Source organism: Tinamus guttatus, unplaced genomic scaffold (assembly GCF_059628265.1).
Source record: "Tinamus guttatus ecotype Peru unplaced genomic scaffold, ASM5962826v1 Tinamus_guttatus_pri_ptg000546l, whole genome shotgun sequence".
Lineage (NCBI taxonomy): Eukaryota > Metazoa > Chordata > Aves > Tinamiformes > Tinamidae > Tinamus > Tinamus guttatus.
The window spans coordinates 2,228,854-2,244,958 of NW_028289080.1; the positions used below are offsets into that span (position 1 = coordinate 2,228,854).

At 47.6% G+C, this 16,105-nt stretch overlaps 1 protein-coding gene across 1 annotated transcript; it reads right to left on the reverse strand.

Moving 5' to 3' along the window:
• Window positions 1–4,948: 4,948 nt before the first annotated feature.
• Window positions 4,949–15,025, reverse strand: LOC104570057 (acyl-CoA (8-3)-desaturase). The gene is made up of 12 exons (XM_088534293.1): window positions 14,825–15,025; window positions 13,297–13,407; window positions 12,588–12,785; window positions 11,742–11,843; window positions 11,456–11,584; window positions 9,150–9,210; window positions 8,957–9,033; window positions 7,715–7,812; window positions 7,283–7,379; window positions 6,478–6,557; window positions 5,926–6,051; window positions 4,949–5,319 (listed from the first exon to the last, which is right to left on the reverse strand). Exons 1-12 carry the CDS (start codon window positions 15,020–15,022, stop codon window positions 5,268–5,270), a joined length of 1,329 nt encoding a protein of 442 aa, XP_088390419.1. The 5' UTR covers window positions 15,023–15,025; the 3' UTR covers window positions 4,949–5,267.
• Between the last annotated feature and the right edge of the window lie 1,080 nt (window positions 15,026–16,105).

Consider the following 16,105-nt stretch of genomic DNA (forward strand, 5'->3'; position numbering starts at 1 on the left):
TAAGCCCATATAGTTAAGAAACCCTCAGAACAGTTACTGACTCCCCCGGCCTGGTGTAATTAGCAGACATGACGAAGATACATCCAAACCATCATCCATCACTGATGACATGAAACTCTACTGGCCCCAGTACTGATCTCTGCAGAATGCCACTGGATGAAATTAGTAATTTAAGTATTTCAAAGGCATGATTCTGCTTCCTGCCTTCCGTTACCTTGCAGAATAAATCATTTGCCATCAGAAGAAGGAAATCAGGATAAAGCTGCTATGAATGATAGCACAAGAAACTTGTGAATGAGGAATAATCTGCCGTAGTCATCCGAGAAGCGTGCTAAAAGTAAATGTAGCATGCTAAAAATTCACGGAAATGTAGCCCGGTGTCCCCGAGATGGTCTTCGAGGAGTGGACCACTGCCAAGGCAGTCCTTCAGAAACCCCTCACTCCTGGGCCACGCTCATGGACCTCCCTCCAACAAGTCCCTCACCAAGATGCCCAGCAGGCTGGAGCATCCCCTGCCTGCAGCTCCTCCAGCACAAAACCTTTGATCGTCGTTAGAGGAAAGAGGATCCTGATGAGTCCTATCGCCCTGATGCAACTTAGGTAATTTTGCAAACTCTCTCCTTTTTTTTTTCCCCTCCTTTCAGAAAAAAACCCCGAGTTCTGCCTCCAGTCTTGCATCAAATGACGCAGAGTTTAGGAATCTGTTCCAGTCAATCCTTGCCTTAACATGTTCTGCCTCACAGCAGTTGCACGTGATGGCTCTCTTTGTCAAGGCAATGTTCCTCACTCAGAGGAGGAATTTGGCTCAAGAAAAGGAAATGTCTTTAAGACACAGTCTGAAACACGAACCAACTACTCCCCATGTCTGTTCTGTAAATTGCACTGGACTCCATCAGGCCTTCTCCCCTTATTTATTGTTGTTTTCCAGTAACTTGGGAATATTTTCTCAGAACAGAAGTACGTGTAGCTTTCTAATTTCAAATGAGGTCACATAGTCTGTTCTGCCTCGTGGGTGGAGGGAAAAAAAAAATCGACCAAGACAAAGAAGAGGTCCAAATCATGAAAACATAATCCAAGCTTGCTGGGAGCACCTTCATTCACCGTTTCTTTTACTTGGGCAACATCAAACTGTTATTACTCCATCTTCTTTCTTTTTCATAATTGGGATTGCGAGATGATTTTGGAGAGGAATTCAGACTCATGTGTTACGACGTTTGCATCTTGACTTGCCAGCAGCTGTGATGATCCTATCTGGCTCCCCACCTAAATGCTCATTTTATAAGCACCCATGTTCATACCTAAGGGTCTGTTACGCCAGAGGTGACCCAGTGATGATCATACTGGTCACAGGGCTGACCTGAACTCTGAGTCAAAACTGCACTTTCTCTACAGCTTCAACTGCGCCTGATTCACCTTTCAGCTACCAAGTATTTCTCTACCACTGCCAGGCTGAAAACTTGTCTGCTATAATAGGAAAGGAAACAAATTTGTTGTGGCAAACTCGATTTCCTCTGCCCTCTTTGCAAGCAAGTAGAAGTGTACCCACAAACAAATAAATAACAGACCTATATAGATAGATACACATATGAAAACACTAACCTTGCAAGAGCCCAAATAATAATTAGCTGAAAAAAAAAAAAAAAATCAAAGTCAAGCTATAGAACTTGTGACCAAAGATAGGGTGTCTATGCAGTCCTGCTATGGATAAGTCAGACTTCCTAGCTGCAGGGAGAGAGAACACTTTAAGTTAATGCTAAGAAATCTCTTTAGATTCCTTATAAGGCAACTTACCTTGGGAAGCAAGAAATCATCCCATCTCCAAGAGGCTCAGCTGCATCCATTTGCAACGCACAGACCTATCATGACCTTCATTTCTCCTTTCTTCTTCCAGGGATGGAGGACAGTTGCCCTCCTCACAACAGGACAGAACTTGCAGTAATTTCGCTTTCCTAGCACAGGTTTGCACTAAACAAGGAAAAGCCCTAATGGGAAAGGATATTTTAACACGGTCATTACTGGGGCGAGATGAGGAAATGGCTCTCGCATGAGCTGAAAATTGCCTTCAGTTATGCATTAATTTTGTATTTGCTTCCTTTAAGTGAGCAGGAGGGTAAAAATAGTAAGATTGGAGGCTCTCAACACTCCTGCCTCACAGTTCTCCGTGAGGCTGTGCTGTCCTGCTCCCCTTCGACACCTTGCTGCCATCCTGTGGCTACTTCATGGAATGTGCCATGAAATGAGTAAATTCAGGAGGTTGTGTTGTTGCAGAAAGGTGCATTCAGTGCAGAAAGCCTGAAGGGGCTCGTGGACTTGCATTTGAAGCCCGTTGTGAAATTTCATTTCAATACAAAAAGTCTCAGAGGAACCTGCTCTGTGGGATCTAACAGCCCGAATGATGTGTTCAGCTGTGCCACCACTGCAGAGCTTCTAGCAAACCCAACGTATACAGAACTGCCTTCCTGGATTTGGGTCCCCTTTCAGTCTCAGCCTTTAGGATTATGAATGAGTTTGTCCTGTTTTTCCAAGCATCTGGCCTACTGCTTCGTGGGTGTTTTTTTTAAAAAAACATGGTAGAGAAGACACAACAAGAGCCTCCAAAGTCTCAGGCACCAAAACAGACCTTGGACACATTCCTGGATGATCCTAGTCCTGGAGCTAGCTTAAACCCTAAGGCATTTAGATTTTCAAAGTTAAACATCTACACGATTCCTGTTCTGCTTCTGCACATTCAAAGCCTCTCACTGGGCAACAGCAACCACTTCAACATCATTGAATACCTGCAGCCAACTTGACCTACAAGTAGGTTTTTTTTTTGAACTCACCTCATTTGTGCAAGCACACCTGGAAAGCTCTTCAAAGTAAGCTTTGAAGGGACCAAAGTCTACCTGCCTTCCTTGAAAGATATTGGAAGTTCCTTCTTTTTTTTTTTAAATATCTCTGGGACTAGAGCACTCAGTATCCAGAGCTCCAAGAAACCCAAGTTCAGTTGCCCCTTTCATCAGAGATGACCGCTAACTCGTGTTGAGCTCCCAAGGACATGCCTTTCTTGTCTTCTTGCATGTCAGAATTTCAGCCAGGGAAGAAGAGCAGAAGTCAACTTCACTCACAAACCTAGCAACTACAGCACAAGCACGACGTGGACACGTTCCAGCTCCACTTGCTATAAAGGACACACTATGTGCCAACAAACAAAATTCAGACTTGTAAATCTTGAGTTAGGGCAATGGTTATCAATAGCAAAACACTTAATACCTTAATCCCTCTGGAGGATTTTCAGTCTTCCTTGTCTTCAGTGTTTTCTCTTGGCAGCTTGTCCAGTTCTTTTGCCACAGGCATGAAGTTGAGATGTCCTGACTAGCACGGCAAGACTTTTGGCACTTTGTGGCTTAGGGTCAAAACTCCATGATCAGAAAAAGGCTTTTAGAGCGCCAACTCTTGCAGAGACATATTTCACTCTGATGACAGCAATAATGGGTAAAGTAAGAAATTTTATTATTAGACTGTCCTCCATAAGTAGTTCTAATGAGAGGGGAAAGAAACAGAGCAAGAAAAAGGGGACAAAAAAAAGTAACTAAGACTGATTTCCTTTATGAACAGGTACCCATGATTTAATGGTAATTTTATTATTTCCATTAAAATTTCATTCCACACTTAACAACAGTCTTGGCCTGGGAAGTCTTCCATTCCCTCCTAAGCCAATCTCCTTGTGGACACTGAAAAAAAAATCAACCTATCCCATTACTTCAGTCTTGGAATCATGCACACTGTGTCATGCAAATCAACTGAACACCATTAGTGACAAGGGTAAAGAAAAGAGCACAGATGGAACAACATCCAGTTTATCTACATGAGACAGTAGAAAATGGAACTGGTCCCAGAAAGCAGTTCAAAAAGCTAAAGGCTTAAAGACAAACAGCTGATGGAGCCGTCTTCATCAGTGTTATACCAAGTCCTATGTCCTGTTTGGCATCTGTAACATCGGTGTAGCAAATGATAAGCCACAAAGAAATCCATCAAGGTAATGCTCTAAGAGCTGACACGGCGTATGCTCTCTTGGGGTGTGTTTTGAAGGCACATCATCCTGCAGAGAATGACCAGCAACGGACAGGCAGACGTGTGCTTATGGGAATGCAGCCCACTGACCTCTGGTTGAAAGATTATATTAATTTAAATGGTACCCTAAAGCCTAACAGCAACAACTGAACTAAATTTGTCCTCAGCTCAGATAGGAACATCTCCATGGCCCAGAAGCCCCCAGTCCTCTCCACTTAACAAACCATTCATTAATATAGAGATTCAAAAAGAATCAAGCTTCAGGTAGCCACAGATTGATTACCCTTTTGCTTCCTCAGTAGCCCATGCCGGGATCCAGAGCTAAGAACTTCCCATGTTTCTGTCTCTTCTGACTATAGGTTCAACAGCTCCCAGAAGCCCGAAGCTGTGGAAACTGGTGCAGAAGCTCCAAGAGAAATTTTACACCTGCAAGGAGCCCAGAGGCCTTCCCCATAAAAGAGATGAGCAGGGCACGGGCATTCCCACAGAGCACGGCATGCCAAGGTGTCACATCCACTTACCTGCCGAGGGCAGAAACCTGCATTTTCCTGTTTTTCTATCTCAGCTAGGATCTCCTCCAGTTTGGTCTCTTCTTCTCACACTTAATTCTACAGAACTATTGCCCGCATCTTTTCCCCCACACCCACCTGCATACATTTGGGCTCTCAGGTTGCCCCCCTCCCTCTCGCTTTGGGCATTTCTATCACAATTTAATTGCACACAAATATTTGGAAACGTGGCATCTACACAATTTTTTCTTATTGTTTCCCCATCTCAAAAACTCCTTTGTTCTCTGATCTCACGTTCTCTCGGCTCTCTTAGTTGATTCATAACGGCAGCCATCTCACAAAAACCTATGTTAGGTAGGAAATGTTCCTCCTATAAGCTCGGTAAAGGAAATATCAGCAGACAGAAAGGTATCTGTTCCCTGTCCCAAAGCTGCTTTCAGCTTGATGAAGTCTCCTCCAATTCTACTTTTCCATGTAACTCAGCAGCAGAGAAGAGGAATGAAAGAAGTATGAGAAGAATGAAGAGCACATCTTAAAAAATAAAATAAAAAAAGAGTCTAATTAATTACATTCATCACTGGAATTAGGCTGGGGCATCTCCCCACCTCCAGCTTAGCTGGCTCTCTCCTCTGCGAGGTATCTTCGGGATGACGACCACAGGAGGCAACAAGGGTGGGGAATTCCTCTGCTAGGATCCACTGCTTTTTATTTATGGAGATAAGCATCAAGCCAGAGTTCACCCGAATCTTTCAGAGAGCTGCGAGGACAAAGAGAGAAGCATATTTCCTTAGAAACAAGATAATGAGATATTTGGGCTGAGAAGGAAATTTGATTCTAGGGATTGCAGCCCCAGAGAACTGCCATCTATGGACTGAGCTAAGGACCTCACTCACCAGGTGATTTAGACTACAGCTCCTTGGAAAGGAAGGAGGAACAAATCCCTGGGCCTATACAAAGACTGGAAGGCTAAAGCAAACAACTCGAGCAGGACCACAGGACTTGTCAAGAGAATAAGAAATGTCTGTGGAAGGGGAGAGAAGGAAGGAAAAAGAAAGGAACTGGAAGTTGAAGCTTTTCTCCATTATAACACCTCTGTCCTTGGAACTTACTCAGAAAGGCACACAACCTAATGGACAGAGCTGATGAGGAGGAGGCCCCCACCACTTTCTGCCTGCTGTTACTGAACCCAGTACTACAGCTGAACAGTTTCCCAACCCATTTCCATAGTCATCTATGCCATCTCGAGCCACTCACAGATCTGTGAATCAAATGGGCTGCCTCTCCCCTCCCAGTGTCCCCTGCTTGTTTGCTCTGTAGCACCGGAGAGCCCTGCATCCAGGGAATGCTCTGCATTGATACTCACTGCACAATGTCTGCAAAGGCGGTGAGCAAGGGCTTGCACTGGTACTCAATGCCATGTTTGGCACACAGGGACTTCACCAGGGGCGCCACCTTCCAGAAGTTGTGTCGAGGCATCGTGGGGAACAGGCTGTGGAAAAAGAACGAGGTGGCATCACTTATTGCCCCACATATTACCTGCCCATCTTCTTTGCCCAAAATCTGGAAGTGTCCCAACCTCCCCTGGTGACTACGGCCATCACGGCCGTCCCTTCCATATCCCGGCCTCAACACCTCAACCCGAGCACAACCAGGAGGCTCTGTAACTCCCTCAGTCCCATGCCACACCACTCACATCTGAAGCGGTGTTGCTGCTCAGCACTATTCCAGAAAGTTTCTGCTGCCTCACTCAGAGCTCCCACTCCATTCCCATACAAAGGGCATAGAGTTTACCCACATTTTCTTTTCCCCTTGCATGAGCTGATAAAAAAATGGGGACTTTTTAGGATCTTCAGACCTACAGTAACTAGCTTTCCTTGAAATTCCCTTCACTTCCCCATCCCATGCTTCAACTCACTGGTGTTCAATCTGGAAGTTCAGGTGTCCACTAAACCAATCATTGAATAAGGAGTGATGAACATTACAGGTTGCCTGGAGCTGAGGAAAAAGAAAAAAAAAAAAGAAAAAGAAAAGAAAAAGGTAACACATGAGTGTTGTCCTAGGAACACACCTTCCTTTGCATGTGTTGGAGATGATGGCAAACAAGTACCAGTTCCTTATTATCACCTGCCTTCTGACTGAGTACAGCAACTCCAAGAGTTACAGGATGCAGTCAATTCAAGAAGGCCACGCTGCAACAAATGACCATTAGAGCAACAGTTTAGGAGAACAAATCTGACTTCCCCAAGTGAAATGTGTCATAACAACCATGATGGTCTTCCCTCTGTACAGATCCCCTCACACCTATCACTTTGCTTCTGAGCACTGGCTTTAGAAGCCAAATGAGAGAAAGCAGGAAAGACAGCACAGGAGAAATGCATCCCTCAGGAATGGGAAGAGCTCTGTCTTGGACTAGATGATCTCTAGAGGTCCCTTCCAACCTCAACCATTCTGTGATTCTGTGAAGAGCATTGCAGCATCTCCGATTCTTTTCATTGGGGCGCTTTTGTTCAGCATTTGAAGCTTTCATCTCACTCCTGTTCTCTTTGCACTCAGTCATTTCACAGAGGCAGGCTGCTTATATTTTTCTCTCTCAGTTCCCATCATTTCTGTGATCAGCTGGCTTGGGCATTATGTCCCACACATACAAGTTGTAGATACAAGTTGTATCTACAACTTGTCCCACACAGAGTCACAGCTTTTTTGAAAGAGGAGGGCCTTACCTGGGTAGAGAACCAGTCCACATTCTTATCATAATCGATGTTCATCGGGATATGGTTCATTTGTGTAACCCAGACAAACCAGTTACTCTCAATGAACCTGTGCAGAAAAACACACACAAAACCATCAGTGACCTTGCACCTATGCCATAACAAGTCAGTACAAAATACTCAAGTTAGTTGTCACTTGATAGAACGAACACCAGGAGTCCCAAACACTTGACCAGCACATCAGGCTTACACAGACCTTCTACATGGCACGCAGACACTTAATTTCTAAAGCCATAAGCCTGACAGAACAAACTCCGTTTTGCCATAAGGCATAATGGTACAGAAGAATAGGGAACAGATGGGAAGGATAACCAAGATGCTGCAGAAGAGTTGGCATGAAGGATTGAAGAGAAATAGGTAGAGGAATTATAATTTGAATGATACCTGACTAACAGAAAAAGGCCCAGGATACCTTTCACCCCCAGTAAGGCTGAGTAGGTGAGAAAGAATCGGATGTAGAAGGTCAGCATCCAGGCCAGATCCTATAATATAGGGAACAGATGAGACTCAATCAAAAAGATGAATTAGTGGCTCCCAAAGTTACTAGCCTCTCTATGTGGATTCTCTTTAAAACCTCCCATAGTATTGCTGTTTGGTAATTTTCCTCCCCTGCTCCATCACATGCAATCTCCATCCATCCCTGTGCACTTGAGGTATCCTGTGTCATAAGAGCCCAACTTAGGCCAAACACCAGAGAGGACATCTCTGAAGCACCACATTTTGTCTGATTCTAAAGAGAAGGAAAGTAGTGCAGAGAGCAGAAACCTAGCTATTGAACAGGATAAAGTGCTCTAATTTATCTCCCTCTCACCCTCTTTGCTCCTCCTCATGCTTCTTGTGGTCTCTTATTTTCCCCATGGTCATGATTCTGTATTTTCCCCAAGCAAACTCTCTTCCTCACAACTCTGAAAGTCACTACGTCTCCCCTTGCTCCACTGAGCTGCTGCAGAGGTTGGTTTTCAGCTACCAAGAGGCCCAAGAGCATAAAGAGGCAATGGGAGAGCTCTCTCCTGGCAGGCAGATGGGGCAAGACCTTTGCTATGGGGAAGAGAAGATTCATGCAAGGAACTGGATCATAAGAATCTGCAGGTGGTACTACCTAACACTGGAGGGGAGGACTATGAAAAATGGGACTTTATAATCCTGCCATTGAATCCTGCTCCAAATACCCCCGATTTTTATCTTCCCCATTTTCCCATGGCCATAGTTTTTTCTCTTAATGGTTGCAGAAAACAGAGGGGCCAGGGCATCCCTTCTACCTTAAACTAGACTCTGGTGTTGCATGAAGCACCAATTTTGCATCAACTCTGCAAAAGAAGGCAAACTTCCAGACACTCACACACACTTACCACCCTGACCTCGGGCAGAACGTCAGAGAACCCCTTTTGTTACCAATGTGAATTCCTCTTTTCAGAGGGATGCTGAGTGGAGGGTGTCTAATCTCCCCCAGCAAACAGGATTTCCCAGATTACATTCCCAGATTACATTCCCACCCTCCCTAGCAGAAAGAGAAGCAGCGACCAGCTACGAATCTCCAAGTTTCTCCCAATTCTGCTCCATTTCCTGCATGGACATATATCCATAGATCTGTAAGAAGACCCCACTGGCAAAAGGGAGCTCGCTTACCGCCCACTGTTTCCGTTGTACCACGAAGTAGAAAATGTACCACTGGAAGTAAAGAGGCAGCAGAGCTGGGGGACCAACTAGAGGGGAAAAAAAGGGACAGTGGAGACATCAATTACTGAAGTGAGATGAAATGGAGGAGGAGAGAGCTGAGCAGAAGCTGTTCATGGGACTGCACAAGGGTAGGGGTACTTACTGATGAAGAAGTACTTGTGCTGGTGGTTGTAAGGCATGAATTTCTTCTTCTTCACACCAAGCTGGAAAAATAAGCAAGCTACTTAGGTCACAAAGAGAGATAAGACGACCGACTCCTACACTCCTACCTACTCTGACAAAGAACTGAATATTTGGACACTTCCTACCCTTTGAAAGGCATCTCTTCATGCCAGCATCCATCACACCATTGGCTTCATCATCCCCTGGAGCTTCACTCAACATCTTCTAAGAAAATTTTCCTAAGGGAAGACTCCTTACTCTGCCCAGGATGCACAATACAACGGGTAGCAATAGAAAAGTGCAATAGAAGCTTTTCTCCTGCGGAAACCACAAAAGCCTCCTTGCCAAAGCCCTATCATTTCTTAAGACTATGCCAATGCCAATACATTTACTTATTCCTTCCATGCCATCTGTCAGAAATTGTCACTCTGAGCTTAGGGTTTTCATTTTTAGTCATCTTTTTGTATTGAAATATTTAGACCGCAAAATTAATACAAATCTTAGCAAACTATTTTACCCATAGGTCACTCTAATCCAGCAAGCCCTTTCTATCCAGACCCGCATGGCAGTGGGAAGCTGAAGTTCTTTTTTCTTCTAACAAAATGATTCCTATCTTTAATGCAGACAGAAGTAGGAAGGTGAAACTTTATCTTAATTTTGTTGCCATGACTAGTCAGCAGAGTAGCTCTGAACTAAGTCTGAGGAGGGGAGGGCAGGACGGGAGGTGTCTTGGATGCGCTTTGCACAAAGCCGTGTCCATTCTCAGAGATACTCTCTGTATGTGCGGTAAAACTAACCGGGCTACCCAGAGGGAGTTCAAAACTGAAAACTTCCAGGAAGGAAGAATTTCAAGCCAACACCAACAACCGATTTCAAAACCTAGAAATATCCCTCCAAAATGACCGATTTTTGACCTGGTTTTGCAAATAGCAATAACAATAATCAAGCAGGTGTTGGGAACAGCGCGCTGCGTAAAGCCACAGAAAAGAAAAACCCTATTAATAAAGATGACAACGTCTCAGCCTTCCACCTACTCACAATTAGTCCCCAAAGCAGAGATGAACATTTAGACATTCAACTCTATCCACAGGAACAGGGGTGAACAGATTATCCTTTCTCAGAGGAAACTGCTGCTTTCTCAGTGCCCACTGAATAAGCTTAAGAGACTACGTCACTGCCTTCCCTGAGGATCTCAATCACGTCCCTGGACCTGCCTGAGCCAATTCCTAACAGTTCTCCCTAATGTTTGTTACCTTAATGGAGTTGCTACCGTAAACCACATGATTCTGTCCTTTCCTTGGTGCTGCTCTTAGTGATTATACGCCTCGGGTATTCATAATGCAAAGCCAAAAGGTGCTGCACAAAAGGTGCTTTCAGGCCCTTAATTTCGATGCAGATCACAGCATTTAAGCCAGGTGGCAATATGCACTCATACAACTGTTCTGGGCGAAAGAACCAGCGTGTGCTAAAGCCATTCCACTGATTTCAGAGGAGCTACACCAAAAATAGAGTGGGATGCCAGATGGGACCTGGTCTGACACCCACTCAAGAGACTGCTACCACTGAAATAGCTTGTTTTGATCAGTAAATGTAGGATTTCCATATAGCTCTTGCTGTTACCACCCAATTCGCTTCTCCAAACACTGCAATTAGTCAAGCTGGTCTCAGAGCTAAAGAGAACAACTTGCAGTCATATCCTCATCCAATTGCAAGCCTCTTATCAGAGCTGTATGAATATGTAACTGTGATAAATTTTTCATTTTTATAGCAAAAATGTTTGATGAAAAATTTAAGAACATAAAAACCTCAGAAGTATTGCTAAGGAATATTAGGGGCTAGTGAAAAGCAAAATAGCATTCTATAAAACAGCAGGTCAACTTAAGCAGTGTTTATTATAATACAGAGGACATTCCCTAGATCTAATTCTAGCTTTATAAAAAGAAATTTGTTTTGTTTTAGGGTTTTTTAAAAATCTTCAGAATAAATTCAGAAAATTTCAATCCATGGCAAGATCTTATGAGGGCAAGAAAACATAAAAAAAACCTATCACAACATTAAGCATAGGGAAGTTGGTGATGCATCAGGATCTTGGTTTTTTGGGGGGGGTTTGGGTTTTTTTTTTTTTTTTCTCTCTCCAATGGGCACTAAAGCCAAGCAGCACTTTCTGGAAAAAATCTACTGAAATATTGAGGCAACTCGCTAACCAAAACACCTGGTCATTAGTCTTCCAATTCTCTGAATTTCAATCCTCCACCCGTAACCTCTCCGGACTCCGCTAGGACTCACCTCCACAGCAAGTGTTTTTCCCAAGGCAAAAAACAAGGGGTGCATGTTAACATCAGGGTCCTTTCGGAAGCAGTTGGGCTTCGCGTGGTGCTGGAAGTGGAGGTGATTCCACCAGCTGGCTGGTGCTCCCTGCAAAAACGGATGAGAACAGAGTGACCAAAAGAAGTGGGGTCTCGTGCCCTTAGTCTTCCCTCACTAGCAACTCCACTGCTTTCCCTTCCTTCTCCCGATGAGATGATTTTGGGCTGCAAAGTCTCCCTCGTTGGCCTCTGGCAGCCACACTCACCTTCAGGTGGCCAATCACAAACTTGTGAACCCAGTGGTTCCATCTGGAGCTGCTGAAGACCGAAAGGTGTCCAAAATCATGCTGAAGCCAGCCAGCCTGGGCCTGGAAGGGAAAAATAAAATAAAATTAAGAAAAAGATTGCTGCTGGCAAGAGAAAGAAGAGTCAGGAGTCTTTGCACCTGAAGAGCTGTCCCTCTCTATGCTCACCCCCAGCGAGCAAGAGCACCTTCTGCTGTTGCAGAGAATTATTTCCACTACTAGCAGTCACTCCAAAAAAACATACCCATGTCATACAAATGCCCAGACTCAGTCTAATGATCTCTAGTCCATGATAGTTGTCTCCATGGAGGGAAAAAAAAAAAAATCACAAAAAAGGTCACAGCACTAAGAAACAGAGCATTTATTCTCCTACAAAGTGAGCCAAAAATCTGCAACAGAGTGTCCTTTAAGGAGCAGCTTGCCTCCTCAGAGTACTTGTAATTCCAAGGGGATCACAGGGGAAAAAGCTGGGGCTTTCAGAGCTCCTGGGTCTGCTAAGCCACCGTATGTTCCCATGGGAACACAGTGCCTTGGAAGCATGGGAAGCACCGCAAGGTTTCCAGCATGTGAAGAAGGCTGAGATGATTGGAAGCAGCAACCGGTTTTGAGATAGCTCTGCTAAAAAGCACATTCTGGTACTGTAATTTTGCCTCTCCAGTGGAACCCAAGGAGGAGCAGAACTGTGGGGAGCCCCAGAAGGATCAGCACTTCCTCCATATTTATGGTAGGAATAACCAAAATCTCAGAGAACCAATTTTGGGCATTTCTGGGGCTTCTTTTTACTGCTTTTGCTGTCCAGCTGCTCACCTGGACGATGCCTAGAAGCATCGCAGAGAAGAGGAAAGGCACTGTGGATGATCCAAAATACCAGATGTTGAGCCAGGCTGCAACATCCAGCAGCAGGATGTGACAGAGATACAGCATGAAAAACATCTGGTTGGGGTTGAGCAGCCCCATCTTCTCCACCGCCGCGCGGAGCTCCCGGAAGTCTTCGACCAGCCTTTTCTGTGAGGAGACACAAAGTTGTGTATTTGCTCATCTGAAAATGTCCCAAGAACTCCATGAGAAGCTCAGTTTCCCCTCTAAAGGGGTTTCTGTGGCAAGAGGGAAAAGCTGAGGGTCATTTAGAGGCAAATCTGCAATATTATGGTCCCCGAGTAGGCAAATAACCTTGTGACACCAAAGATTTTCTTTAGTTGGTTGCATTTTCCCTCCCGACTCCCACCCACAGGTGGTAGATGCTGCTTCTGGAAAGAAAAATTTTGGCCAGTTTTATTTACCCTTGCCTATCTGTGATGCCCTAGTCCCACACTAAATGGGGAAAGCTGCAAAACCAAAAGCGACCGAGAAGCCCTAAAAACCCAAACTAGTAACAATGTGAAGTCAAGGAAAAGCTTCAGACTGACAAGGTGATTCCACGATATCCTTCATTTTACTTAGAGGAAATTCTGGCTGCCACAAAGAGAAGCAAGCAGCCCAATTTCAACCGAAACCCCAAGTTCTTAATGGCACTTACATTCTTGCTGGGCTCAAAGCTGGGTTCATCTGGCGCCAGCTCCCCGATCAAGAGCGGGCTCATGTACTTGCTGACCAGGGCCTTGTCGAGATGAAACGCTACGAAAGGATCCTGAAATACAGACGTGGGATCAGCACGAGAAAAACCCTTTGAGGGGGCAGCAAGAGATTTCACAATATCCTGGACTCAGCAGGAAACTGTCCAACCAGCGGAGCTGGGTACATCAAACCCTTTCTTCTCTTTTTTTTTGGCCACAAATCTTGGTGCTTTCTTTGTAATGTAAAAGAATATCTGAAGATGATGCCAGCAGCAGAGATTGATATCATTATGTTTAGATTCTATCTCCCTACTTAAGTGCAGCTTCCCCGAGCACCCAGGGCAATTTCATATCTAATTCCTACCAACTTCCCGTTTATTTCCTGCTGATTATTTCCCTGCTGGTTATGGACCTTAGCATATCCTTTACCATCTCCCTCGGCTTGAGGGCGCTTTTCCTCTCATTTCCCTGCAGCTGTGCCGTGCTCAGCTCTGCAACCACTGGCTCATCTTTACAAGCGTTTCAAAGGAACGGTCCCTTAAAGAGAGCTCTGAAACGGGTTAAAAATAAATAAATAAACGTGTGTCCAACTGGTTCCGGCTCCCTCGCCGTCGTACGTCTGCGGATTGAGCATCGCCTCCGCTTGGAGATATCCGGACACGGGAGGGGAAGAGGGCAGGGGGGCTGGCGACGGCTCCTTCCCGTGGAAGGGCGCTGCAAAGGGAGCAGGAGGAGGCGGCGGGGCCGCGGGAGGCGTCCGTGGGCCGACATGGTACCACAGCGCTGGACCAATCATGACAACAGGGGCTGCAAAATCCGGCGGCGCGGGGAGGCCGGAGGACGTCCTCCGGAAAACCTCCCAGAAACCCAGAAAACCTCCCAGAAACCGTCGTCTTCTGCAGGCGAGCAGCAGAGAGAGGGGGCTCTCGGCTCGCTTTCCATCCTTCCTTTTTTTTTTTTTTTTTTTCTCTCCTTTGTTTGTTTTGGTTCTTTCCCATTCCCGCCCGAACTAGGCAAACCCTGGTCCAACCCGGCCCCAAGCGGGGACGGTCCCAGACGGGCTGAGGTGGGAAGGGGCCTTTTGGAGACGAGCGAGTCCAGCCCCGCCGCTCACCGGGGCGCAGGGGAGCGTCCGGGCGGGCTGGGAGCATCTCCGGGCACGGAGGCGGCGGGATGGAGACATCCCAACGGCCGGAGGTGCCACCCGACGACCGTCGCGGTGCCTTCGCCCCCTCCACACGTACGAGGAGGCTCCTCGGACGGGGCTCACGCGCTTCTCGGGCCCTCGCCGCGCTCTTGGGCTTTCCGCTCCGGCAGCCGAGGGCTCGTCGGGGCTCCCGAGGTGCCCCCTCCGCCCGGCCGCAGCGCGAAGCGGGAGCGACGTCGAACGGGCACCGAGCCCCGCAAAACACCCCCCCCCACCGGAGGCACAAGCCCCGGCCCGGAGTCCCCCCTCGCCGGCTGCCCACGTCCCCCCGCGCCGCCCCTCACCGTGGCGTCCTGCCCGGCGTAGTGGCTGATGACGCGGGCGCCGCCCGGGTGCCGCCGGTAGAAGCGGCTGACGTCGTAGACCTTCCTGTCGATGACGAGCCAGCGCTCCGGCCGCTCCGGCTCGTGCCGCGGGCCCCGGCCCGTCCGCAGCGCCACCTCGGCCCACGTGAAGCGCCGCGGCCCCGCGCCCTCCTCCATGGCTGGCGCTGGCCGCCGCGCTCCGCTCCGCCGCCTTCATGGACGAGCCGGCCCCGCGAGCCCGCCTCCCATTGGCCCGCGGGAGCCCGCCGGCACCGCCCCCCGCGCTGAGCGCCCGCGCCCATTGGGCGCCGCCGGCCCGGTGCCCGCCCCGCCCCTCCTCCCCGGTGCTGCCGTCGGGGCGGCGCTCGGCGGCCCCCCGGGCGCCTCGGGCTCCCGTAATGGTGGGAGGAGGCAGCGGCCTGTGGGGGGCGTCTTAAATCCAAACCGCTGGGCCCTGGGGTTGGGGTGTGTGGGACCACATCGCGTCCAGGCGCGGGGTCACGTCCAGGCACCAGATCATGTCCAGGCACCAGATCACATCCAGGCGCAGCGTCACATCCAGGCATAGGATCACGTCCAGGCACCAGATCGCGTCAAGGCGCAGGGTCACATCCAGGCACCGGGTCACGTCCAGGTGCAGGGTCACGTCCAGGCACCGGATCACGTCCAGGCACAGGGTCACAGCCAGGCACTAGATCATGTCCAGGCACCAGATCACATCCAGGCACCAGATCACGTCCAGGCACCAGATCACGTCCAGGATCAGGGTCATGTACAGGCACAGGGTCACGTCCAGGCACCAGATCATGTCCAGGCTCAGGGTCACATCCAGGTACCGGATCACGTCCAGGTGCAGGGTCACGTCCAGGCACTAGATCACGTCCAGGCGGACCCTGAGTATCCCCAAGGAAAGAGACTCACAGTCTCTCTGTGGCCCTCCCATCGACAGTTTTTTTCCTCATATTCACTGGGCACCACTGGCAAGAAACTGTCTCCCTCCTTGTTGCACCCTCCCCATCTGATACTTAGTGAATTACAGTGTGAATTGTATATATAAAAGTGATTATACACTAAACCAAAGGGATGGCGCCATCTGCGTGGGACTTCACGCAAATAAACAGATGTTAAGATGCTGCCTCCCACATTTGGCTCTCACCTGGCCTGGAGGCTTGCAGCTGCGAGATCAGCTAATTTTCCTCGCAGCAAAGTTTCCTTTCTGAAGGCCCAGCATCAATTCCCTATTTCCCTGCTTCATTTTTG

Coding starts and splice junctions, on each gene's coding strand:
- LOC104570057 (XM_088534293.1), bottom strand. CDS start 15,022: ATGGAGGAGGGCGCGGGGCCGCGGCGCTTCACGTGGGCCGAGGTGGCG. Junction 13,408..14,824: donor ACGCCGGGCAGGACGCCACG/GTGAGGGGCGGC, acceptor TCTGTATTTCAG/GATCCTTTCGTAGCGTTTCA. Junction 9,211..11,455: donor GAAAAACACTTGCTGTGGAG/GTGAGTCCTAGC, acceptor TTATTTTTCCAG/CTTGGTGTGAAGAAGAAGAA.